The sequence below is a fragment of the Chiloscyllium punctatum genome, chromosome 1, assembly GCF_047496795.1.
Source record: "Chiloscyllium punctatum isolate Juve2018m chromosome 1, sChiPun1.3, whole genome shotgun sequence".
In the NCBI taxonomy this organism is placed as follows: domain Eukaryota; kingdom Metazoa; phylum Chordata; class Chondrichthyes; order Orectolobiformes; family Hemiscylliidae; genus Chiloscyllium; species Chiloscyllium punctatum.
Genome location: NC_092739.1, coordinates 143,878,893 through 143,902,926, shown reverse-complemented (window position 1 = coordinate 143,902,926; position 24,034 = coordinate 143,878,893). Strand labels below are relative to the sequence as shown.

Here is a 24,034-nt window from a genome sequence, read left to right as displayed (position 1 = left end):
ATCCACTTATTTTGATGACATCTGAAAACTTACTAACTGTTCCTCCTATATCCACATCCAAATCATTTATATAAAATGACAAAAAGCAGTGGACCCAGCATCAATCCTTGAGGCACACTGCCAGGCACACTCCAGTTCTAAAAGCAGCCCTCTACCACCACCCTCTGTCTACTACCTTCAAGCTGGGAGGTAGCTCCCCAATCACGGCTGATCTGATTCTCAACCCCATTCTCCTGCCTTCTCCCATAAACCTTGATCCCCTTACCAATCAAGAACCTATCTATCTCTGTCTGAATTATACCCCATGACTTAAATGACTGTTAATTAGAGGTGGACAATAAATGCTAGTCTCGTCAGAGCTGCCCACATCATGTGAACAAATCTTTTTTTTAAGAAAAGGTGATTTTATTAACTGGTGGAATGCAATTGAGAAGTCGAACAATATATTTGTTTTTACTTCAATTTCTTTTGTTACCTGAGCAAATTACTGAATGTGGGCATTCAAGTTTGATTTGTTAAGCATGGTGTCCAACAAAGGCCTTACCCATCACTGTTACACCTGTGTGTGAATGTGTGCTTTGGTTAATGGAATGAGGAAACATCAGTCTCATTCTTGCTTGATATAATGTCAAACACTTCCCAACTGCCTTGTTTTCCTTCATTTTAAATCCAATCTCTTCTGAAATGGTAGTGTTTTACACTGAATTTAATCCATTGAATCTGATCCTTTTCCACTTCCATTTATTGACCATCTTGCTGGTTAGTCCGTGTGTGGAAGGGTTTTATTTTTTGAGTAACTCATTGCACTTTTTCTGAATTGCTTCATTATCTCGTGAAAACTTTGCAGTGAAAATATTTTCATCAATGCCTTCCCTCCTGGCCTCCTGAGTTCAATGTCTGCTATGTTTGGCCTATTCTGTATTACCAGTAGTTTCCAAAGAGTTTGCTTAAAAATACTCATCACCTTCTGCTGGCCCATGCTCGCTCCAGCCCAAATTTGCAACTCCTACAGCTCAGTCTTTCACTCTGTCACCCAAACCCTGCTTTAAGCTCACCAAATCACCAGTCAGTTTCTTCTCCTTCCAGCTTTGGTGGCCACCCATCACTCATTTAGTCTCTATTTGGGAATTCTTGCCTGAAACCTTATTTTGTAATTACTTCCTAATTTTGTGAGCACACTTTTTTTTATTAATGCCTTTTCAACCTCATTTTGATCCAATTCTTGGTTGGTGTCTAACTTGCCCTCTAGTTTTAAACTGTGTTTAGTTTCAGTGTTTTGTTGACAACACGAAGCTGTACCAGGATGTTTTACTGACAGTGAACCGATCCTTGAGCATTAATTTACACCCACCTGTCCCTGGGGCAATGGCTATAGTCAGAACAGTGAAAATGTTTTGCCATCCACTCAATAATAAAGGATATTTTTAATGTATTTTGTGGAATGTAATCTGGTTACCTCCCTGTGGATATTACACGAGTTATTAAATATAAACTGCTTGTTGATATTTTTTTCCTTCAGGATGGGAAGCCTTTGGCAGGTTTAATTCAGGATCACATGGTTTCTGGCACCAGCATGACAATCCGTGGCCGTTTCTTCACACGGGAACAGTACATGGAGCTTGTTTACCGAGGCCTTACAGATAAGAAGGGCCGGGTGAAGATTCTTCAACCTGCTGTGCTTAAACCGTATCCACTTTGGACTGGAAAGCAGGTAATTTTGCTGACTGCCAACCAACTTATCATAAAGTACTGATAGATAAAAGTTAATTAGTGCTGGGATGCTGAGCTGAGGTTGGTTCGTGATAGTAAAAGAAATACAGTGCTGATGATTTCAATCGGATATACCCAGTTGGAAAATCCTGCCAAGCAAAGCTTCCGAATGGGTGATTTTATTTTAGATATTTTCCTTAGTTAAGTATGGCCAAAACGTTGGTGACTGTTATTCAGCTCCTTTTGCACAGGAGAAAGACTATTCAGCTCCTCAAACCTATTCCGCCATTCTATCAGCTCATGGGAGTTGGTCTGCATCTAAATCTGCCCTGGACTCTCAGCTCCTATTTTGGAAAGCTTTATATTGTTTCTGCACACACAATTAAACTCCTAGCTAGTTACACTGATGATACTGTAGTTCACTGCTTAAAAATGAAAATTTTGGTTAAAAAAATGTAATCAAACCTAGTAGGCCAATGGAAAACAGGATGCAAGGCCTGTGCCCATTTTGATAGAGTGATGGGGTGCACCTGCCTGTGTTCTCAACTTTTCTCATTTGCAATTTTTCTGTGAACTTTCCGATTTCCTGCTATCTTGATTTTCCAATAGGATGGGTGATTGGGAGAATCTTCATTTGAGGTGCGCCCTTGAAATTTTACCTGCTGGAAATATTAGACTCTTGGAGTTTCCATTTGGCTACAGGGTCAAGGTTGACATTAGTCTCTCATCTGTCATGTAACTGTGCTACCTGCTGCATCTTGGAATTATTACTGAATTGAAGTTGGTATCTTCAGTAAAGGGTTGACAAAGTGTGGCGCTGGAGAAGGCACAGCAGGTGAGGCAGCATCTGAGGAGCAAGAGAGTCAATATTTCGAGCAGGGGCACCTGTCTTCAGTAAAGCAACAGGGAAAATCATGTGCATTGTAACCCAACTTGAACTGCAAGGAATCAAAATGTGTTTTAAATGATGTGGCTTTGATACTTGGGAATTGCGGTATATTTTATAATAGTTGTATTAAACTAGTTCTATGAAAATTAGCATAACTGGATGTTTCCCTTTTTCTGTGCTGTATCAAAGACTTTGCTGTTTTTTTCAGGTTGTTTCAACGCTGCTGATTAATATAATTCCCAAGGATCAAATGCCATTGAACTTGACAGGAATATCTAAAATCAGTGGCAAGGCTTGGGTTAGAGAAGCTCAGCGCATGGTGGCGAACTTTGATCTGGAGTGGATGTCTGAGTCCAAGGTATATTATATATCCATTGACTTTCAGAAATGAATTTGGTACTTATTCATTGTCCTCCCCATCTTCTGTCCTCCAAAGCCCTGACTCAGACAGAATGATGATTCTGTGCATATCATCCATCAGTGGAGTTCAGCAATCTGGCCTTTTTCTGAGTGTTTGGCAGTATAAGATTTAAGAACATAGAACGTTACAGCATAGTAAAAGCTCTACAGCCCTCCATGTTGTGCTGACCTTATATCCTATTCTAAGATCAAACTGACCTACATACCCTTCATTTTACTATCATCCATGTGCCTATCCAAGAGTCACTTAAATGTCCCTAATGTATCTGACTCTACTACCACTGCTGGCAGTGCATTCCACATACCTACCACTCTATGTAAAGAACCTACCTCTGACATCTTCCCTAAATCTTCCTCCAATCATCCTAAAATTATCCCCCCTTGTGATGACTGTTTCCAGCCTGGGATAAAAGTTTCTGGTTATCCACTCTGTCTATGCTTTTCATCATCTTGTGCACCTCTATCAAATACCTTTCATCCTTCTTTACTCTAATGAGAAAAACCCTAGCTCCCTCAACCTTCATAGGATATTAATGGATTTTTGTCATAGTGAGGGTTTGGGATGCAGCTAGTCTAATCCTGCAACTGTTCTTGCCACAAGCACAGACACTACAGTGGGCTTACTGATTTAGATTAGATTCCCTGCAGTATGGAAACAGGCCCTTCGGCCCAACAAGTCCACACTGACCCTACCCTATATTTACCCCTGACTAATGCACCTAACACTGTGGGCAATTTAGCATGGCCAATTTACCTAAACTGCACATGTTTGGATTGTGGGAGGAAACCAGAGCACCCAGAGGAAACCCACACAGACACGGGGAGAATGTGCAAACTCCACACAGGCGGGAATTGAAGGTGGGAATCGAACCCGGGTCCCTAGTGCTGTGAGGCAGCAGTGCTAACCACTGAGCCACCATGCTGCCCATTAATGATCAGGAGCAGGGAAAGCCAGGTGATTTTTCCTTCTCCTTCAGTTCATCTGCCAGTTCTGAATGAGTTCTCAGCTGAGATCAGCCAAGCTGACTCAAACAAAGAATGTTAGAATAGGCTCTTGCTGATGTGTAGGACTTAGCAATGACTTCACCAGCAAGGTCAATGCTTGGAACTTCTATTATAATTTTTGGCTTGTACCCAAGTGGTATGATGTGTCCTCTATGTATAGATAATAAGTGTTATCTGCCTAACAATATTGACATATACAGGCTCTAACTAGTATTCATAGAAATTTTTATCTTGGTGATCCCTCTCATAAAGAAATAAATTTATGAATTGGGAGAGTTAGATGACTCCAGAGTTTTGGCATTACACGTTCAACCTTGTGAGAATGGAATTGATTCAGCTATTCTGGCAATCTGCTCGAGGCGCATCACCCATTAATTCTTTATTCTACCGACTGCCTTTTACTGCTATTGAGGATTAATTATTGGGTTAGTTGTTAGTAGAGAAATCCCAAAAGATCGTTTAAAACAGAATAGAGATGGCAGTAAGCAGAAAATAGATTACCCTGCAGAGACATTTGGCAGCAGTCTCAATATGATGAGGATTCTGTAACATAACTTCTTCCTTATTTAGAGCTAAAATGTTTATTGATTTCTGTGCCTTTTTCATATTGATTGGGGAGGAGTCATCTCCCTTGATCATAAAACATGCCATTGTATGTTCTTCAAAACCAGCCTAAGAATTAAAGAATCACTAAATAGTGGTTACAGCTAAGAGGAAGGCTATTTGACCCAAAATATCTATGCTGGTTCTCTGCAGGAATAATTCCATCATCATGCAAATGTTTTCTCTTTATTTCTTTTTCTTACTAATTCAGGGGATATATTTCTCAGTGGCTGTGTCGTTGCTTATTGCCGATCCCTATTTGTCCTTGAAAAGGTTGTGATCAACTGCCTTCTGAAACAGTTGTGGTGCATTTGGTGTAGATAGACCTACAATAAGATCATAAGACATAGGAGCGGAAGTAAGGCCATTCGGCCCATCGAGTCCACTCCGCCATTCAATCATGGCTGATGGGCATTTCAACTCCACTTATCCGCATTCTCCCCGTAGCCCTTAATTCCTTGTGACATCAAGAATTTATCAATCTCTGCCTTGAAGACATTTAGCGTCCCAGCCTCCACTGCACTCTGCGGCAGTGAATTCCACAGGCCCACCACTCTCTGGCTGAAGAAATGTCTCTGCATTTCTGTTCTAAATTTGCCCCCTCTAATTCTAAGGCTGTGTTCACGGGTCTGAGTCTCCTCACCTAACAGAAACAATTTCCTAGCGTCCACCGTCTCCAAGCCATGTATTATCTTGTAAGTTTCTATTAGATCTCCCCTTAATTTTCTAAACTCCAATGAATACAATCCCAGGATCCTCAGCCTTTCCTCGTATGTTAGACCTACCATTCCAGGGATCATCCATGTGAATCTCCGCTGGACACGCTCCAGTGCCAGTATGTCCCTCCTGATGTGTGGGGACCAAAACTGGACACAGTACTCCAAATGAAGCCTAACCAGAGCTTTATAAAGTCTCAGTAGCACAATGGTGCTTTTATATTCCAACCCTCTTGAGATAATTGACAACATTGCATTTGCTTTCTTAATCACGGACTCAACCTGCGTGTTTACCTTTAGAGAATCCTCAACTAGCACTCCCAGATCCCTTTGTACTTTGGCTTTATGAATTTTCTCATCGTTTAGAAAGTAATCCATGCTTGTATTCTTTTTTCCAAAGTGCAAGACCTCACATTTGCTCACATTGAATTCCATCAGCCATTACTTGGACCACTCTTCCAAACTGTCTAGGTCCTTCTGCAGTCTCCCCACTTCCTTCAGTACGACCTGCCTGTCCACCTAACATTGTATCATTGGCAAGCTTTGAGAATGCCCCCAGTCCCTTCATTCAGATCATTAATATATAATGTGAACAGCTGCGGCCCCAACACTGAACCCTGCGGGACACCGCTTGTTACCGGCTGCCATTCCGAAAAAGAACCTTTTATCCCAACTCTCTGCCTTCTGTCAGATAGCCAATCCCATCCCAGTAGCTCACCTCGAACACCATGGGCCCTCACCTTGCTCAGCAGCCTCCCGTGTGGCACCTTATCAAAGGCCTTTTGGAAGTCTAGGTAGACCACATCCACTGGGTCTCCCTGGTCTAACCTACTTGTCACCTCTTCAAAGAATACCAACAGGTTTGTCAGGCACGACCTCCCCTTACTAAATCCATGTTGACTTGTTCTAATCCGACCCTGCTCTTCCAAGAATTTAGAAACCTCATCCTTAATGATGGATTCTAGAATTTTACCAACAACTGAGGTTAGGCTAATTGGCCTATAATTTTCCATCTTTTGTATTGATCCTTTCTTGAACAAGGGGGTTACAACAGCGATCTTCCAATCATCCGGGACTTTCACTGACTCCAGTGACTTTTGAATGATCTCAACCAACGCCTCTGCTATTTCCTCAGCCACCTCACTCAGAATACTAGGATGTATCCCATCGGGGCCAGGAGATTTATCAATTTTAAGACTTTTTAGCTTTTCTAGCACTATCTCTTTTGTAATGGCAACCATACTCAACTCAGCCCCCTGACTCCCTTTAATTGTTGGGATATTACTCATGTCTTCCACTGTGAAGACTGACGCAAAGTACTTGTTAAGTTCTCCTGCTGTTTCCTTATCTCCCATCACTAGCCTTCCAGCATCAGTTTGAAGTGGCCCAATGTCTACTTTTGCCTGTCGTTTGTTTCTTATGTATTGAAAGAAACTTTTACTATCATTTCTAATATTACTGGCTAGCCTACCTTCATATTTGATCCCCTCCTTCCTTATTTCTCTCTTTGTTATCCTCTGTTTGTTTTTGTAGCCTTCCCAATCTTCTGATTTCCCAGTGCTCTTGGCCACTTTATAGGATCTCTCTTTTTCTTTGATAGATAGATTTCCTGACTTCCTTTGTCAGCCATGGCTGTCTAATCCCTCCCCGGCTAATCTTTCTTTTCTTGGGGATGAACCCCTGTACAGTGTCCTCAATTATACCCACAAACTCCTGCCATTTTTGCTCTACTGTCTTCCCCACTAGCCTCTGCTTCCAGTCTATTTTAGTCAGTTCCTCTCTCATGCCCTCATAATTACCTTTATTTAACTGTAACACCATTACATCTGATTTTGCCTTCTCTCTTTCAAACTGCAGACTGAACTCTACCATATTATGATCGCTACTTCCTAAGTGTTCCCTTACTTTAAGATTTTTTATAAAGTCTGGTTCATTATTTCGCACTAGGTCCAGAATAGCCTGCTCCCTTGTGGGCTCCATGAGAAGCTGTTCCAAAAAGCCATCCTGTAAGCATTCCATGAATTCCCTTTCTTTGGATCCACTGGCAACATTATTTACCCAGTCCACCTGCATATTGAAGTCTCCCATGATCACCTTGACCTTGCCTTTCTGACATGCCTTCTCTATGGGGGAGGAAGTTTCAGGATTTTAACCCAGCAACACTGAAGAAATGGTGAGATATTTCCAAATCACGATAGTGAGTGATTTGGAGGGGAACTTGCTGGTGGTGTTCCCATGGATCTGCTGCACATGTCCTTCTAGATGGAAATGGTTGTGGGTTTAGAAGGTGCTGTCTAGTTTCTGCAGTATATCTTGTTGATAATACACACTGCTACTGAGCTTCGGTGATTGAAGGAGTCAATGTTTGTGGATGTAATGCCAATCATGCATGCTGCTTTATCGTGGATTGTGTCAAGCTCCTTGTCTGGATGAATGCAACAATATTCTAATGAGGAATATTCCATTGCAATCCTGATTTGTGCCGTATATGTGATGGGCAGGTTTTGGGATGTCAGGAGGCGAGTTACTTGTTGCAGAATTCCTTGCCTCTGACTTGCTTCTGTGGGTACAGTTTTTATATGGTGAGCCCAGTTCAGTTTCTGATGAATGGTAACCTCAGGATGTTGATAGTGGATTCTGTGATAGTAATGCCCTTAAACATGAAGGGTGATGGTTAGGTTCTCTCTTGTCGGAGATGGTCATCATCTCGCACTTGAATGGTGCGATTGTAACTTGCCACTTGTCAGCCTGAGGCCAGAAGTCTTGCTGCACTTGGACATATTCTGCTTCAGTATTTGAAATGTTGTGAATGCTGCTTAACATTATGTAGTCATCAATAAACATTCCTACTTCTGATCTTTATGATGGAGGGACGGTCATTGCTGAAGCAGCTAAAAGTAGTTGGGCCAGGACACCACTCTAAGGAAATCCTGCAGTAATGCTTTTGAGTTGAGATGTCTGATTGCCAATAACCATAACCATCCCCTTTTATGAGAAAGTGAGGACTGCAGATGCTGGAGATCAGAGCTTAAAATGTGCGCTTGGAAAAGTGCAGCAGGTCAGGCAGCATCTCCACTTTTATGCCAGGTATTGCTCCAACCATTGTAGTTTTCCCCAGAATCCCAGTTTTGCTAGGCCTCCTAGGTGCCACACTTGGTCAAATGTGGAGTTGCTGTCAAGAACAGTCACACTCACTTCAGCTCTGGCATTCAACTCTTTTGTCCATGTTTGAACCAAGGCTGTAATGAGGTCAGGAGCTGAGTGGCCATGGCGGAACCCAAACTGTGTCATTAAGCAGGTACTGCTTGATGATGTTATTGACAACCCCATCATAGAGTCATAGAGATGTACAGCATGGAAACAGACCCTTTGGTCCAACCCATCCATTCTGATCAGATATCCCAACCCAATCTAGTCCTATCTGCCAGCACCCAGCCCATATCCCTCCAAACCCTTCCTATTCATATAATCATCCAAATGCCTCGTAACTGTTGCAATTGTACCAGCCTCCACCATTTCCTCTGGCAGCTCATTCCATACACGTACCACTCTCTGTGTGAAAAGGTTGCCCGGTAGGTCTCTTTTATATTTCCCCTCTCACCCTAAACCTATGCCCTCTAGTTCTGAACTCCCCGATCCTAGGGAAAAGACTTTGCCTATTTATCCTATCCATGCCCCTCATAATTTGTAAACCTCTACAAGGTCACCCCTCAGCCTCCGACACTCCAGGGAAAACAGCCTCAGCCTATTCAGCCTCTCCCCATAGCTCAAATCCTCCAACCCTGGCCAGATCCTTGTCAACCTTTTCTGAACCCTTTCAAGTTTCACAACATCTTTCCGATAGGAAGGAGACTAGAATTGCACGCAATATTCCAACAGTGGCCTAACCAATGTCCTGTACAGCCGCAACATGACCTCCCAACTCCTGTACTCAATACTCTGACCAATAAAAGAAAGCATACCAAACACCACCACCTCTATCCTATCTTCTGGCGACTCCACTTTCAAGGAGCTATTGAAGATCTAAACCCCTCCAAGGGGCCTCTTGGTTCGAGATCGGTCGAAAGAATCACTAGGAGTACGGTCTGTTTAAAGCAAGGTTACCAGCTTAATAAAATAACGCAGCCTGGTGCAGATTCCTCCAGCTACATGGAGGTTAAAAGCTCCTGTGTTCCGTGGAGAAATGGCACAATTACATTTAAAAAATTACACATTATTTATATGTTTTTTAAGAGATGGTACAGCCTTAATTACAAGAAAAGACCAGTCACATTGAATAAGGTGACATGATTTACAGCGGGTTAATCCAATGATATACCCCAGGAAAGGGTTCTCAATTTATGTAGAGCACCATCCCATGAAAGCAGTTCAAGGTTAGTTCGAATACCAAATCACTGTCTTATGATTCATATTATGAAAAATCCATTATTCTCTCTTATCTCTCAATACAACCAACTTAACAAAGCATCAGTTTATGTTCACACAGTCAAATCATTACTTGCAGCCATTTTGTTGTGTTATTTTAAATTGAAAAGTCATTTTGTAGTTCATAAAAATCTTCAGATAGTTGTTGTTTCTGGCAACAGCCTAAATTCAAATTTTAGATCCTCACTATGAACTTGCACCCCAAGGTCTCATTGTTCAGCAACACTCCCTAGGACCTTACCATTGAGTGTATAAGTCATGCTAAGATTTGCTTTCCCAAAATGCAGTACCTTGCATTTATCTGAATTAAATTCCCATCTGCCACTTCTCAGCCCATTGGCCTGTCTGGTCCAGATCCTGTTGTAATCTGAGGTAACCCTCTTCGCTGTCCACTACATCTCCGATTTTGGTGTCATCTGCAAACTTACTAACTGTACCTCTTATGCTCGCTTCCACATCATTTATGTAAATGACAAAAAGTAGAGGGCCCAGCACCGATCCTTGTGGCACTCCACTGGTCACAGATCTTCAGTCTGAAAAACAACCCTCCACCACCACCCTCTGTCTTCTACCTTTCAGCCAACTCTGTATCCAAATGGCTAGTTCTCCCTGTATTCTATGAGATCTAACCTTGCTAATCCGTCTCCCATGGGGAACCTTGTCAAACGCCTTACAGAAGTCCATATAGATCAGATCTACCGCTCTGCCCTCATCAATCCTGTTTGTTACTTCATCAAAAAACTCAATCAAGTTTGTGAGACATGATTTCCCACGCACAAAGCCATGTTGACTATCCCTAATCAGTCCTTACTTTTCCAAATACATGTACATCCTGTCCCTCAGGATTCCTTCCAACAACTTGCCCACCACTGACGTCAGGCTCACTGGTCTATAGTTCCCTGGCTTGTCTTTAGTACCCTTCTTAAACAGTGGCACCACGTTTGCCAACCTCCAGTTTTCCGGCACCTCACCTGTGACTATTGATGATACAAATATCTCAGCAAGAGGCCCAGCAATCACTTCTCTCGCTTCCCACAGAGTTCTAGGGTGCACCTGATCAGGTCCTGGGGATTTATCCACCTTTATGCGTTTCAAGACATCCAGCACTTCCTCCTCTGTAATCTGGACATTTTGCAAGATGTCACCATCTATTTCCCTACAGTCTATATCTTCCATATCCTTTTCCACAGTAAATACTGATGCAAAATACTCATTTAGTGTCTCCCCCATTTTCTGCGGCTCTACACAAAGGTCGCCTTGCTGATCTTTGAGGGGCCCTATTCTCTCCCTAGTTACCCTTTTGTCCTTAATGTGTTTGTAATTCTATTTGCCAAAGCTATCTCATGTCCCCTTTTTGCCCTCCTGATTTCCCTCTTAAGTATACTCCTACTTCCTTTATACTCTTTGAAGGATTCACTCGATCTATCCTGTCTATACCATACGCATGCTTCCTTCTTTTTCTTAACCAAACCCGCAATTTCTTTAGTCATCCAGCGTTCTCTATACCTACCAGCCTTTCCTTTCACCCTGACAGGAATATACTTAAGAGTTCTTCGAGGAAGTGACCTAGTTTTTAGACGAAGGAAGAGCTGTTGATGTCATATACATGGACTTTTGTAAGGCGTTTGGTAAGGTTCCCCATTGTAGACTAATGGAGAAAGTGAAGTCACAATGGTGTGCAGGGTGTTCTAGCTAGGTGGATAAAGAACTGGTTGAGCAACAGGAGACAGAGTGTAGTTGTTTCTCGAAATGGAGAAAGGTGACCAGTGGTGTTCCACAGAGGTCAGTATTGGGGCCACTGTTGTTTGTAATATACACAAATGATCTAGATGAGGGCACTGTTGGTATGATCAGAGGGTGGTGGGCTTTGCCAGCAGAGGTAGTAGAGGCAGGCACGGTAGATTCATTTAAGATGCGTCTCGACAGATGCATGAGTAGGTGGGGAGCAGAGGGATACAAATGCTTAGGAATTGACCGACAGATTTAGACAGTAGATTTGGATTGGCTCAGGCTTGGAGGGCTGAAGGGCCTATTCCTGGGTTGTAAATGTTCTTTGTTCTTTATACTTTCTCTGGATTCTCATTATCTCATTTCTGAAAGTTTCCTATTTTCCAGCCGTTCCTTTCCTTGTGAAATCTGCTCCCAATCAGCTTTTGAAAGTTCTTGCCTAATATGGTCAAAATTGGCCTTTCTCCAATTTAGAGCTTCAACTTTTAGATCTGGTCTATCCTTTTCCTTTAAAACAAATAGAATTGTGGTAGCTGGCTCCAAAGTGCTCCCCCACTGACACCTCGGTCACCTGCCCTGCCATATTTCCCAAGAGTAGGTCAAGTTTTGCACCTTCTCTAATAGGTATATCCACACACTGAATCAGAAAATTTTCTTGTACACACTTAATAAATTCCTCTTCATCTAGATCCTTAATACTATGGCAGTCTATGCTTGGAAAGTTAAAATCCCCTACCATAACCACCCTATTATACTTACAGATAGCTGAGATCTCCTTACAAGTTTGCTTCTCAATTTCTCTCTGACTATTAGGGGGTCTATAAATACAATCCCAATGAGGTTATCATCCCTTTCTTATTTCTCAGTTCCACCTAAATAACTTCCCTGGATGTACTACCAGGAATATCCTCCCTCAGCACAGCTGTAATGCTATCCCTTATCAAAAATGCCACCTCCCTTCCTCTCTTGCCTCCCTTTCTATCCTTCCTGTAGCATTTGTATCCTGGAACATTAAGCTGCCAGTCCTGTCCATCCCTGAGCCATGTTTCTGTAATTGCTGTGATATCCCAGTCCCATGTTCCTAACCATGCCCTGAGTTCATCTGCCTTCCCTGTTAGGCCCCTTGCATTGAAATAAAAGCAGTTTAATTTATTAGTCCTGCCCTGACTGTTTGACTCGCCTCTGTTCTCAACTGTACCAGTCTCGGATCTCTTTCCTCACTATCACCCTGTGTCCCACCCCACCATCTTACTCTTTTAAATCCTCCCGAGCAGTTCTAGCAAATTTCCTTGTCAGTATATTGGGCCCCTTCCAATTTAAGTACAATCCGTCCTTCTTGTTCATGTCACTTCTACCCCAAAAGAGACTCCAATGATCCAAAAATATGAATCCTTCTCCCCTACACCAGCTCCTCAGCCATGCATTCATCTGCTCTGTCCTCCTATTCCTGCCCTCACTAGCTCGTAGCACCTGGAATAATCCAGATATTACTACTCTCAAGGACCTTTTTTTTAAATTTCTGCCTAAATTTCTCTCTACTCTCCCTTCAGAATCTCAACCTTTTCCTTTCCTTTGTCATTGGTTCCAATATGGGCAATGACCTCTTGCTGGCCCCTCTCTCTCATGAGGCTGCCTCCTCATCTCTTCACAGGTTGTACGTGCCAATTACTCATCATTACAGCAATTATCCACTCAAACTATAATGGGATATTTAATAAGAATTTTTTGCATTAAATTTACTTTTGTTTATGCAAGTTAAATTAATGTTATTGTCAAATTTTGGTTCATTTTCACAAGGAATAAAAACAAAAATAAAGGGGTGAATTCTCAAGATATGCAGGCAAGAGGGTTTAAAGGACAAAGAACTGGGTAGGTTTACACTGCAGAAATACTTGCCCCCTTCCCACCACATTAGGTTCTGGCTGAGAATCTCCATGCCTCTCACTTAGCAACCACTTGAAGGACTCATCCAGCCTGGCTTCAACTACTAAGACAGGGCAGGACAAAGCCATTCTACCAAACTGGTGAAGCAATGTAGCCAGGCAATCAATTTGTATTGGAGTTAGGATGAAATCCAGAGTTCTTGAACTGTACCAATTTGAGCAAGATCAAGAGACCTGACTTAAGGCATGGAGTGGACTTGAGAGCCAACACCTGTCCTCACTTCTGATTTGATGTGCTCCACCCTACTTAATTAAACAAAATAACCTTTCTTGCCCCTAACCTTTGATCTGGTAGTTGTGTCCCAGCAGTAGCCGTGACACGCATTGTCGTACCTCTGATTTCTGAAAGAGGCTAGCTTCTGATTTGCTGGCAGCCCCAGGTGAGTGAGACTTCCTGCACTGGCGTTGCAATTCTTACAGAAAGCCTCCTGGCAGTGACTGGACTGATGGATTGACATTTTAAAATGCTAACGTCCAGAATAGAACTTTTAATAGCAGAGCACTTGGAAACAGTAACTAGATCAGACAGACAGTATGGATTTGCGAAAGGGAAGTAGTCTTTGACGAGTCTACTGGAACCCTTCAAGGTTGTAACTGGTCGATAAGTCCTTTGCAAACGGTCTTGTTGACAGATTCCACAGACCTTTTAAAATAATAGCAAGTTTTCCCTTTTTTCACAGCTTCTGGGTCTAAGTGCATATTAGCCTGTGAGAAGAGACTAGCATGATGCCTTGACCTCCATTTTGAGGCTGTTGCATAAAGAGACTTAAAAGCCCTTAATCTTGTTCACGACAAGTGGAAAATAAGTTGACAATCAGTGCAAATGGTGACATCAGCTGTGGCAAGAATTTGCCACCTCAGTGATAAGCAATGGGAACAATTTGCATTGGGGAGCAATGGGTTTGCTTAGAGTTTCAGAAGGCTTTTGATAACATCCTATGTAAGAGATTAGCATGTAAAATTCAAGAGCATGAGGTTGGGGCTAATGTTCTAAGAGAACTGATTGGCAGACAGGAAGCAAATTGTAAGAATAAATGGGTCTTTTTTCAATGACAGGCAGTGAGGTACTGCAAGGATCAGTGCTTGAGCCCGGTATTCACAATACATATTAATGATTTAAATGGGAATTAAATTAATATCTCTAAGTTTGCAGATGTCACAAAGCTGGGTGAGAGTGAACAGAGGCGGATGTAGAGATTCTTCAATGTGACTTGAGTGACTGGGCAGTAGCATGGAAGATGAAGTATAATCTGGATAAATATGAGGTTATGAATTTTTGTAGTGAAAACAGGCAGACAGATGATTATCTGAAAGAGGAGGATGCAATGTGACTTGGTGTCCTTGTACACCAGTTACTCAAGGTAAGCTTTCAGGTGCAGTATGAGGTGAAGAAGACAAATGGCGAGAGCATTTGAATGCATGAACAGAAATAGAACATTCCAGCATGGGTGATGTTTTGCTGCAATGAGGCAAGGTCTTGGCGAGTCCACACCGAGAGAATTGTGTGCAGTTTTGGTCTCCTTTATCTGAAGAAGGATTAGATCTAGATTAGATTACTTCGTGTGGAAACAGGCCCTTCGGGCCAACAAGTCCACACCGACCCACAACCCACCCAGACCCATTACCCTACATTTACTCAACACTACGGGCAATTTAGCATGGCCAATTCACCTAACCTGCACATTTTTGGACTGTGGGAAGAAACTGGAGCACCCGGCGGAAACCCACGCAGACACTGGGAGAATGTGCAAACTCCACACAGTTAGTCACCTGAGGCGGGAATTGAACCCGAGTCTCTGGCGCTGTGAGGCAGCAGTGCTAACCACTGTGCCACCGTGCTGGTGTTCTGGTTGTGGAAGGAATGCAGGTAAGGTTTACCAAATTGATTCCTGGGATGACAGGATTGCTGTATAATAGGTATTAGATAGGTTATGACTGTATTAATTGGAGTCTAGAAGAATTTCATAGAAGCTTACAGAAGATTAAGAGCATAAACACAAAAAGAATGTTCTGGTGACTGAGGAGTCCAGAACTAGGGTTCACAGTCTAAGGATATTTAAGGCTGAGATGAGGAGAACTTTCTTCATCCAAATAGTGGTAGCCAGTCTGGAACTCTGCGTCGTAAAAATGGTTGAGACAAAAATATGAAATGTTTTCAAGAAGGAGTTAGACATCGTTCTTTAGGCTAAGAGAATCTAAGTGCATTCGGGAGAAATTGGGAACAGGGCACAGATTTGGATGATCAGCCATGATCATAATCAATGGCTGAACAGGCTGAAAGCACCAAATAGCTTACTCCTGCTCCAGTTTTGTATGTTACTATATTGATCTGGCAGGCTTTCTAAACAGGTTGGGCCATGGATTTGTCTCCAAAAAATTTACCTGTTTTGGGCTTGACCTGAAAGTGGGTAAATTCTGCCTTTCGAGCACAGTCATAATATCTGATGTTAGTACTTGACAGAAGTAACTTATAGGTTTAAAAAAAGACCAAAGCCTATGAGTCAGAAGGTAGTGGGATCAAGACCAGCTTTGGGATTGGAGTGAATAATCAAGGCTGATCACTCAATGCAGTAGTGAGGGCTTATATTGTTGGTTGTCTTTCTCGTTGGATTGAGAACTTGAAACAAGCTCACCAAGTGATAGGTGTGAATCTTGCAGATCCTGTGAAGCATTTTCAAAAAGGGACAAGTGTTCTCAATGTGTCCTCGTCCTTGTCTACATTCCTTACTTAGCAAAGCCCACCAAAAACAGTCTAACTGGATATTCATCTCAATGTAGTTTATTGGACCTTTTTGTGTGTAAATAACAATGGTGATCACACATCAAATAAATGAATTTGAAGCATTATGTTTTGGGACATTTCTGAAAATATGTTATACTTTTATATATTCTTTCTGTAGTAAAGCTTTTATTAAACTGACACATCCATTTTTATGATAATCCTGCCAGTGATTCTACCCAATGAATGGGGGAGCAAATTACTGCAGATGCTGGAATCTGTACTGAAAGCAAAAAGTGCTGGCGATCACAGCAGGTCGGGTAGCATCCATGACAGAGAGCCAGCTAATGTTTCTACTCTGAAGAGTCATTTAGATTCAAAATGTTAACTTGTTTTCTCTCTCAGGATGCTGCCTGACTTGCTGTGATCTCCAGCATTTTTTGTTTTCAGTCTATCCAATGAATGTTTACTGTGCTCACACTTCATTTTCTTTTGGGTGGACAGGTTGTCCTTCTGGAAGGAGAGTTGCTGTGTGGTGTTCTGGACAAGGCACATTATGGAAGCTCAGCCTATGGCTTGGTCCACTGCTGTCAGGAACTGTATGGTGGTGAGACAAGTGGAAAAGTACTGACCTGTCTGGCTCGCCTCTTTACTGCTTACCTCCAGCTGTATCGGGGATTTACTTTAGGTAACAGTTGATTACTTACCTAGTCCCTGTCTGTCATGTTGCCTCTTGTATTCACACTTTTATTTTAGATATATACATTGAATAACAAATACTTTGTTGTATGTGCCAACATAAAATTACATGGTCATCAGGAAATTCCTTTGCATGAGCTGTTTAACACCTGTATGTACGTAGATTGCTCATTAAGCTCTTTTCTGTGAAGCATTGTGCAAAGGTCGAACTGTTCTTGCAGTCAGGCTGTGGAAGCTTGAAATGAAAAGTGATCAATGTTCCCTGGTTCACATAACGAAATGTATCTCACTGTAACTCTTGTGTATAATCAGTCAATTGAGCACTGTCAAGTGCATATTATTTACCTGAATTTCCAGAAGGCATTTGGGAAGGTTCCAAAAGTGAAGCTATTAGTGCAGATCAAGGCTTATGGAAATTATAAATTAAACACTTGGCTTGGGATGGAAGGCAAAGTGTGGCGGTCTTAGGATTAGCAAGATTCTGAGTCAGAAACAATCAAACGTTTCCAAAGCTCTAATAAAATGGCTGTGTAAAGTCTTGTAACTGTGTCTTATCTTATGTTCTTATATTTGTTACATTCTGTCAGAAAACAGGTCTGATTCATAGTGATACTACCTCCATCAGTGTTAGGACAAGCAGTTGGGACCTGCATTTCCCCCATGGCTGAACTAGTGATTAAATCTTGTATTATTGGCATCGATCTGATGTGTGTTGACTGTACAGTTAACAGAGCCAAACTGCACCTCCTGAAAAAATACTCCCCACCCTCATGGCAAGTTGTAGCCCACAGACATGGATGGTGATGAGTGATGATAATTGCTCCAATGTATTTTCATTGTGACTCAGCAGGAATCTCTTCTGCTCTTTCTGCTTTTCATTGACTTACGTTGGAAGTATTTATAAGTAGATCCTCAACCAGTTTGGGCAGTTTTAATTGTAACTCCTTAATCATTAAATTTTAAAAAAGCAAAGAACTGCAGATTGCATATCAGAACCAAATATAAAAATTATTGGAAAAACTCAGCAGGTCCAGGAGCATATGTGGAGAGAAATGAGAGTCAATGTTTTGAGTCCACTAACTTTCTTTCAAAACTGATTTGAGCTAGGAAAATGTTGGCATGCTGAAGATGGTGGTAGGGGTAAATGATAAGTAGAGGTGAAGCACAGAGAGAGAGAAAAACACAATTGTGCAAGCAAAAAAATGGATAAAGATCAGCCTGGGAGAATCAATAGCTCCTGATGAGGTACATTAGTTGCATTGTTTGTGAAAGCAGCCTACATGATGACATGGTCTAGTGTATATGGTTTGGGCTAAGGGAATGGGAGAACGTGCTCAGGCACTAAAATTATTGAACTCACTATTGTGCCCTAAGGCTGCAGGAAAATGAGGTGCTGTTCTTCCAATTTGCACTGAGCTTCACTAGAGCGCCGTAGCAAGCCTGAAACACACATGTTGACAAGGGAACTTGATGGTGTGTTGAAGTGGCAGGCAACAGGAAGCTCAGGGTCACTTTTGCAGACAGAGCATTGATGTTTTGCAAAATGTTCGCCCAGTCTGTGTTTTACTTCCCCAAAGTAAAGCCATGCACTCTGTGAACAGTAAATGCAGCAGACTTGATAGAGTGAAGGCTCATTGAACCTGAAACATTAATTCTGATCTCGCACCACAGATATTGACAGACATGCTGAGCTTTTCCAGCAACTTCTGTTTTTGTTTGATTTCTAGCACCTACAGTTATTTTGGTTTGTAGATTGAGTAAAGTGTAAGTAAATCACTGCTTCACCTGATAGGTGTGTCTGGGGTCTTGGATGGTCAGGAAGGAGCAAGTAAATGGTCAGGTGTTGCACTTCTGCAATTGCATGGGAAGATTTTGGGGAGGTGTTGGGAGTGTAGGAGGGATAGACTAAGGCATCCTGGAGGGAACAGTTCTGCTGATGACAAGGAGCGAAAGGGAATGTGTTTCCGGTGGTGACATCCTGCTGAAGGCGGTGGAATTTGGGGCTAATGATCCTTTGCATGTTGGTAGGATGGTAAGTGAGAACCAGGGGCTCTATTGTTGTTATGGGAGGCAAGAGAAAGAGTGAAGACTGAGTTGTGGAATGGTGTCAGACCCAGCTGAGTGCCCCATCGATTACGATGATGGGGAATCATTGGTTGATCAAGGAGGTGGATATTGTTGAAGCTGGCATCATCAGAACAAGTATGTTGGAGAAACTGGGAGAATGGAATTAGAGCCTTTACAGGAAGCAGAGTGTGAGGTTGTATAGTCAAGGTAATTGTGGGAGTTGGTAGGTTTGTAGTGGATGTTGGTGGTTACCCTTATCCCAGAAATGGAAACAGAGATCCACAAGGGAGGAATCAGAGGTAGACCAGGTGAAGGTGAGAGCAGTTTGGAAAATGAAAGTGAAAATAGTTAAACTTTTCCAATTCCAGGCGAGAGAGGGAAGCAGCACTGATGATGTAACTGATGTACCAGTGAAAGAGTTATGGGTAGGGGACCACAGTAGGACTAGAATAAAGAATGTTCCGTGTACTCAACAAAGTGATATACATAACTGGAGCCCATGCAGGTACCCTTGACCATTAAGTTTTCTCTTCTGGGTCAGAGGCAGGAATGCTACCCACTGTGTCACAAGATTCCTCACTGGAAGTTAACAGTTCAAATTAATTTGATAGCTTGAAATCTTGCATTTTACACCAAGGTTATAGCAGCACTTGAAAAGAAAATAATTGATCTTAAAGTGTTTTGTAATATCCTGTGGATTCAATAAGATAATTAAATAGCAAGTTCTTTCTTGGATGTAAGAAAGTAACATTTTCTGAGGAAGGGTCACTGGACCCGAAACGTTAACTCTGATTTCTTTCCACAGGTGCTGCCAGACCTGAGCTTTTCCAGCGATTTCTGTTTTTGTTAATCTTTATGAAGACTTTTCATTCAAATATATTTTTTTGAATATTTAAGATGACTACTATACTGGCAGAAGGAACATTTATCAATTGACATAAAAGTTTTTGTTCAACATATAAATGTTTGCTAAATGTGATTTTTCATATTAGATGTTGAAGATATTCTATTGAAGCCCAAGGCAAATGCGAAGAGGCAAAAAATCATTGAAGAGTCAACTCAGTGTGGAGCCAAGGTGAAGATTCCATTGATTTATAATTATGCAAGAAGCTCAATCGTACAATGTGTTTGGTTTGCATCTCATGTAAATAACGCCAAACCTAATGAAAAGTGACAGTAAAGGAGCCAGATTGTAGGTTAGCAGGTTAGGCTTATGACTGGAAGATTCCTTTGTGGATGTTTAAAAGAATTGCTCTCTTTTAATGTAGCTAGAAGGGGGGAGCTGGAGATACAGAGAGAGAATGGTGGCGTTCAGAAAGCTAATATGTAGACATGATGTGACAAATGGCCTCTTATGGTGTAATAATTCTACAGCTTTTGTATTTTGTAAATTTGAAGGGCTTACAGGCCTCAATTGGGAAGAAAGTTTGTTTAGACTTACAACATTTCTTGACTATAAAAGATTTTGGAATGGTCTGATCAGAGTGTTTATAATGTGAAAAGAATTTGAACATTATTTCCTCTCCTATTCCTCCACTGGAGGGAAACCTTGATGACCATCTTAATTCAAGAGAATGCAAGCCATATTCACGTGATCTAATTTCAATGTAACCCTTCATTCTGGTATCAATGCTTTATCATTTCCACAATTAGTTCAGTGTTCACTAATGTTCAGTGCTAGAAATTGAACTGCAGTCATGACTACTGAGACAGTATTCAAAATGGGGTCAGACAAAGGCTCAAGAACTACCCACCAGTACTATAAATATAGTAAGAAGTTTTTTTTAATGCATCTGACAAAAACATAGAAATGTTTTTTCTAGCAAAGAAGAAGGTTGATTTTGAACTGCTATTGAGTGTAAGCAACATACCGCTCGATGGATTTTATTTATTAAGATTGTTTTACACAAATATTATTTCAAGTGTATGAGTTTCTATTTCCCCACAGGCTGTCCGAAAAGCTTTTAACTTACCAGAGACTGCCTCATGTGATGAAGTTCAGGACAAATGGCAAAATGCTCATCTCAGTAAAGATCCCAAGGACATAAATGTGGTGGATTTGAAATATAAGGAAGAAGTGAATTTGTACAACAACCAAATCAACAAGGTCTATAATGAAATAACTTAATGGCTTATCAATTTGTTTTTGTCAATGGTGAATACTTGTTGTGATGGAGACAACAGAAATGACTGGTTGAAAATCTAACAGCATTGTGGGTCAGTACATGAGCTAGAGTAGTTCAAGAAGTTAATTCACCACTACCTTTGCAGAGGCAATTTGGCATGAATAACAAATTCTGACCGAGTCAGCTAGACCCATATGCTATGAAAGAACAATTTAAATTAAACACATTTTTGTAAACCTATTCTATGCTACTTACTCATTGTGTTTGTTTTTCCTTCATTCATGGGCTGTGGGTGTCATAGCCAGCAATTATTGCCTGTCCCTAGTTACCTTTGAGAAAGTTGTGGTGAGATGTCTTCTTGAACTACTGCAGTTCACCTGCTGTAAATAGACCCCACAATGCTGTTTGGGAAAGAATTCCAACATTTTGACCACTCCCAGTTCTTTAATGGAATGTGTCAGATCTGCAGATGAAACTTCATCTTTTGAATCTCAAAATGTATACTGAATCTCAGCCTCAAAAGAGAACCCTATCGTACATATGAACAAGAACCGGCTATTTGGTCGCTCGAGCATGCTCCTCTTTTCAATAATATGGCAGATCTGATTGTACTCTGAAATCTACATTCTTACTTACTCCTAATAATCTTTCAGTCTTTTCTTTGGTCAAAGTCTATCTACTTTTGCCTTAAAAGTATTCAAGGACTCACCAGCATTCAGGAAGACTGTTCCAAAGATTCATGACCCTTCAATAAAATTGTCTCAACACATTTCTGTTTTAAATAGGCGGCACTTGATTTTTAGTGGCCCTTAGCTCAAGATTCTCCCTGAAAAGGAAACATCCTCATCAACATCTACCCTGCCAAAACTCTTCAGAATCTTGTATATTTCTTTCAAATTCTTTCTTGTTCTTCTTAACTTCATATACAAGCTGAGCCAATCCACTCATTCCAGGTATTAGTCTGGCAAAGCTTCTGTGAACTGCTTCCAACCACTTAAAGACAATAAGCCATAAGGAATACAATTAGGCTATTCAGCCCATCAAATCTGCTCCACCATTCGAACATGGTTAATATGTATCTCACACCCATTATACTGTGTTCTTCCCATAACCGTTGATCCCCTTAGCAATCACCTTATCACTCTCTTAAATACACTCAATGACCTGGTCTCCACAGTTGTCTGCTGCAATGAGTTCCAAAGAGTAACTACCTTCTAGCTAAAGAAACTCCTCTTCATCTCACTTCTAAGGGTCGTCCCTTCACTCTGAGGCTATGCTTCAGGCCCTAGTCTCTCCTACTAGTGGAAACATTTCTCTGTTATCACTATCTAGGCCGTTCAGTATTCTGCAAGTGTTAATCAGTTTACCCGTCGCTTCGTATGGTAAGTCCTTCTTCCCTGGGTTGATTCTTGTTAGTCTCCTCTGGCCCTCTCCAACTCCTCATCTTTTAGATATGAGTCCCAAACCCACATGCAGTCTGACTGTTCCCTTGATTGATTACTGCGATAAAATGAATGTCATCTTTTATTTTATGGAATTTAGACAAAGGAGAATTGATCTTATTTATCCTTAAATGTTTTGAAGGGCTGCTTCTCTTGGCTGTCAAGTCTAGAATTAGTAGGCACCATCTCCGGTTAAGAGCTCAGCCATTAAAGACTAAGATAAACAGAAATTTCTTCACAGAAGTGAATTTTTCCTCGAGCTCGAGAAGGCTGCAGAGGGGATATTGAGAGAACGGGAGAATGGAATTAATGTTGATGATTAACTATTCCCTCTTGGATTCTGGAGCCTATTTAAAGGGTTATGTGCCTACTGATGCTCCTGTTTCTTGTTTATACATAATTTTTCTTTGTTGAGGCAGCAATTCAGCTCTGACCACTTGTGATGAATCGAATGATTGGTCCAGCTGGAGTTGGGAGAAAACTGTTTGGTTCTGTTAGCTGAGCTGGGAATTTGTGTTGCAGACGTTTGGTGTTCTCTGTACCATCACGTCTAGGAATGGGAGTTGGTTGTCCTTTTCTTCGTCTCTCGTGATTCGGATTCCTGAGTACCACTACAAATGCCGGAGGAAAGATCACAGAAGCGCTTCACAGGAGGCTCCCAAGCACTGAGGATGTCACCTAGACAGGGGACAAAACGTCTGCAACACAAGCTCGGCAAACAGAACCACAACAACGAGCACCCGAGCTACAAATCTTCTCACAAACTTTGGGAAGAAAACTTTTCAGTCTTGTTCATCTAATTGCACAAATTTAATGGGTAATTTTTCTGACAGAAGGAACCATTTGTATGATTTTCATTCTATTGCAATCAGTTAATTACACCAAAACAGTTATGAAACTGAAGGCGTGTGCTGTACTTTTCAGAGAGAGAGGGTGCTGTTCTGAACTGAGAGCTTAAAAACACCTATGTATATGACTAATTGGCAGTCCCGTGATGTACTGAAAAATTGAAAATATGTAAGATTTGGCTGTGACAACAATTTAACTTTAACCAATCAGTTTAAGTTATGCCCAAAGATACTAAAAGCCAATTGAGTTTGAATTTATGGTTTTGCTGATATCACATCAGTGAGACGATCCAATGTTAGGGTATTTGACAGTTTGGATGTTTTGAAAATTGGAGAGAGAGCAACTGTCATCAAGACAGAAATACATCAAGAGCAAGATATTAGCTCTCTAAGGAATTAGGAGACACACTCTATCAAAGGTACCTTTTCATATAACACATATTTGCAGTAAAAAGAAAGAAAACCACCCAGAGAGATCCTCAGCCAGAAGAGGGAAGACAGAAGAAGAAAGCTACTGTGATTTGAAATTAGGTTGGAATAGTATTGTTATAGAGTTGGAGGTAGGTATGAAGCAGTTAAGAGAAACGGGGCTTGGAGTTGTGAATAGTTGTTGTTTAATGTTTACTTTTAGAGTTAAAAATACTTTCTTTAAATAGTAGAAGTTGGGAGTTCTGTCACTCATATTTTAACAGAT

At 41.3% G+C, this 24,034-nt stretch overlaps 1 protein-coding gene across 1 annotated transcript in view; it reads left to right on the top strand.

Moving 5' to 3' along the window:
* Positions 1–24,034, top strand: part of polr1a (RNA polymerase I subunit A) — a 142,766-nt gene that overhangs the window by 47,932 nt on the left and 70,800 nt on the right. The window contains exons 14-18 of the mRNA XM_072576247.1: positions 1,520–1,711; positions 2,808–2,957; positions 16,663–16,846; positions 19,917–19,999; positions 20,873–21,031. Coding sequence (XP_072432348.1) covers positions 1,520–1,711; positions 2,808–2,957; positions 16,663–16,846; positions 19,917–19,999; positions 20,873–21,031 — 768 coding nt within the window. The remainder of the gene's footprint in view (positions 1–1,519; positions 1,712–2,807; positions 2,958–16,662; positions 16,847–19,916; positions 20,000–20,872; positions 21,032–24,034) is intronic.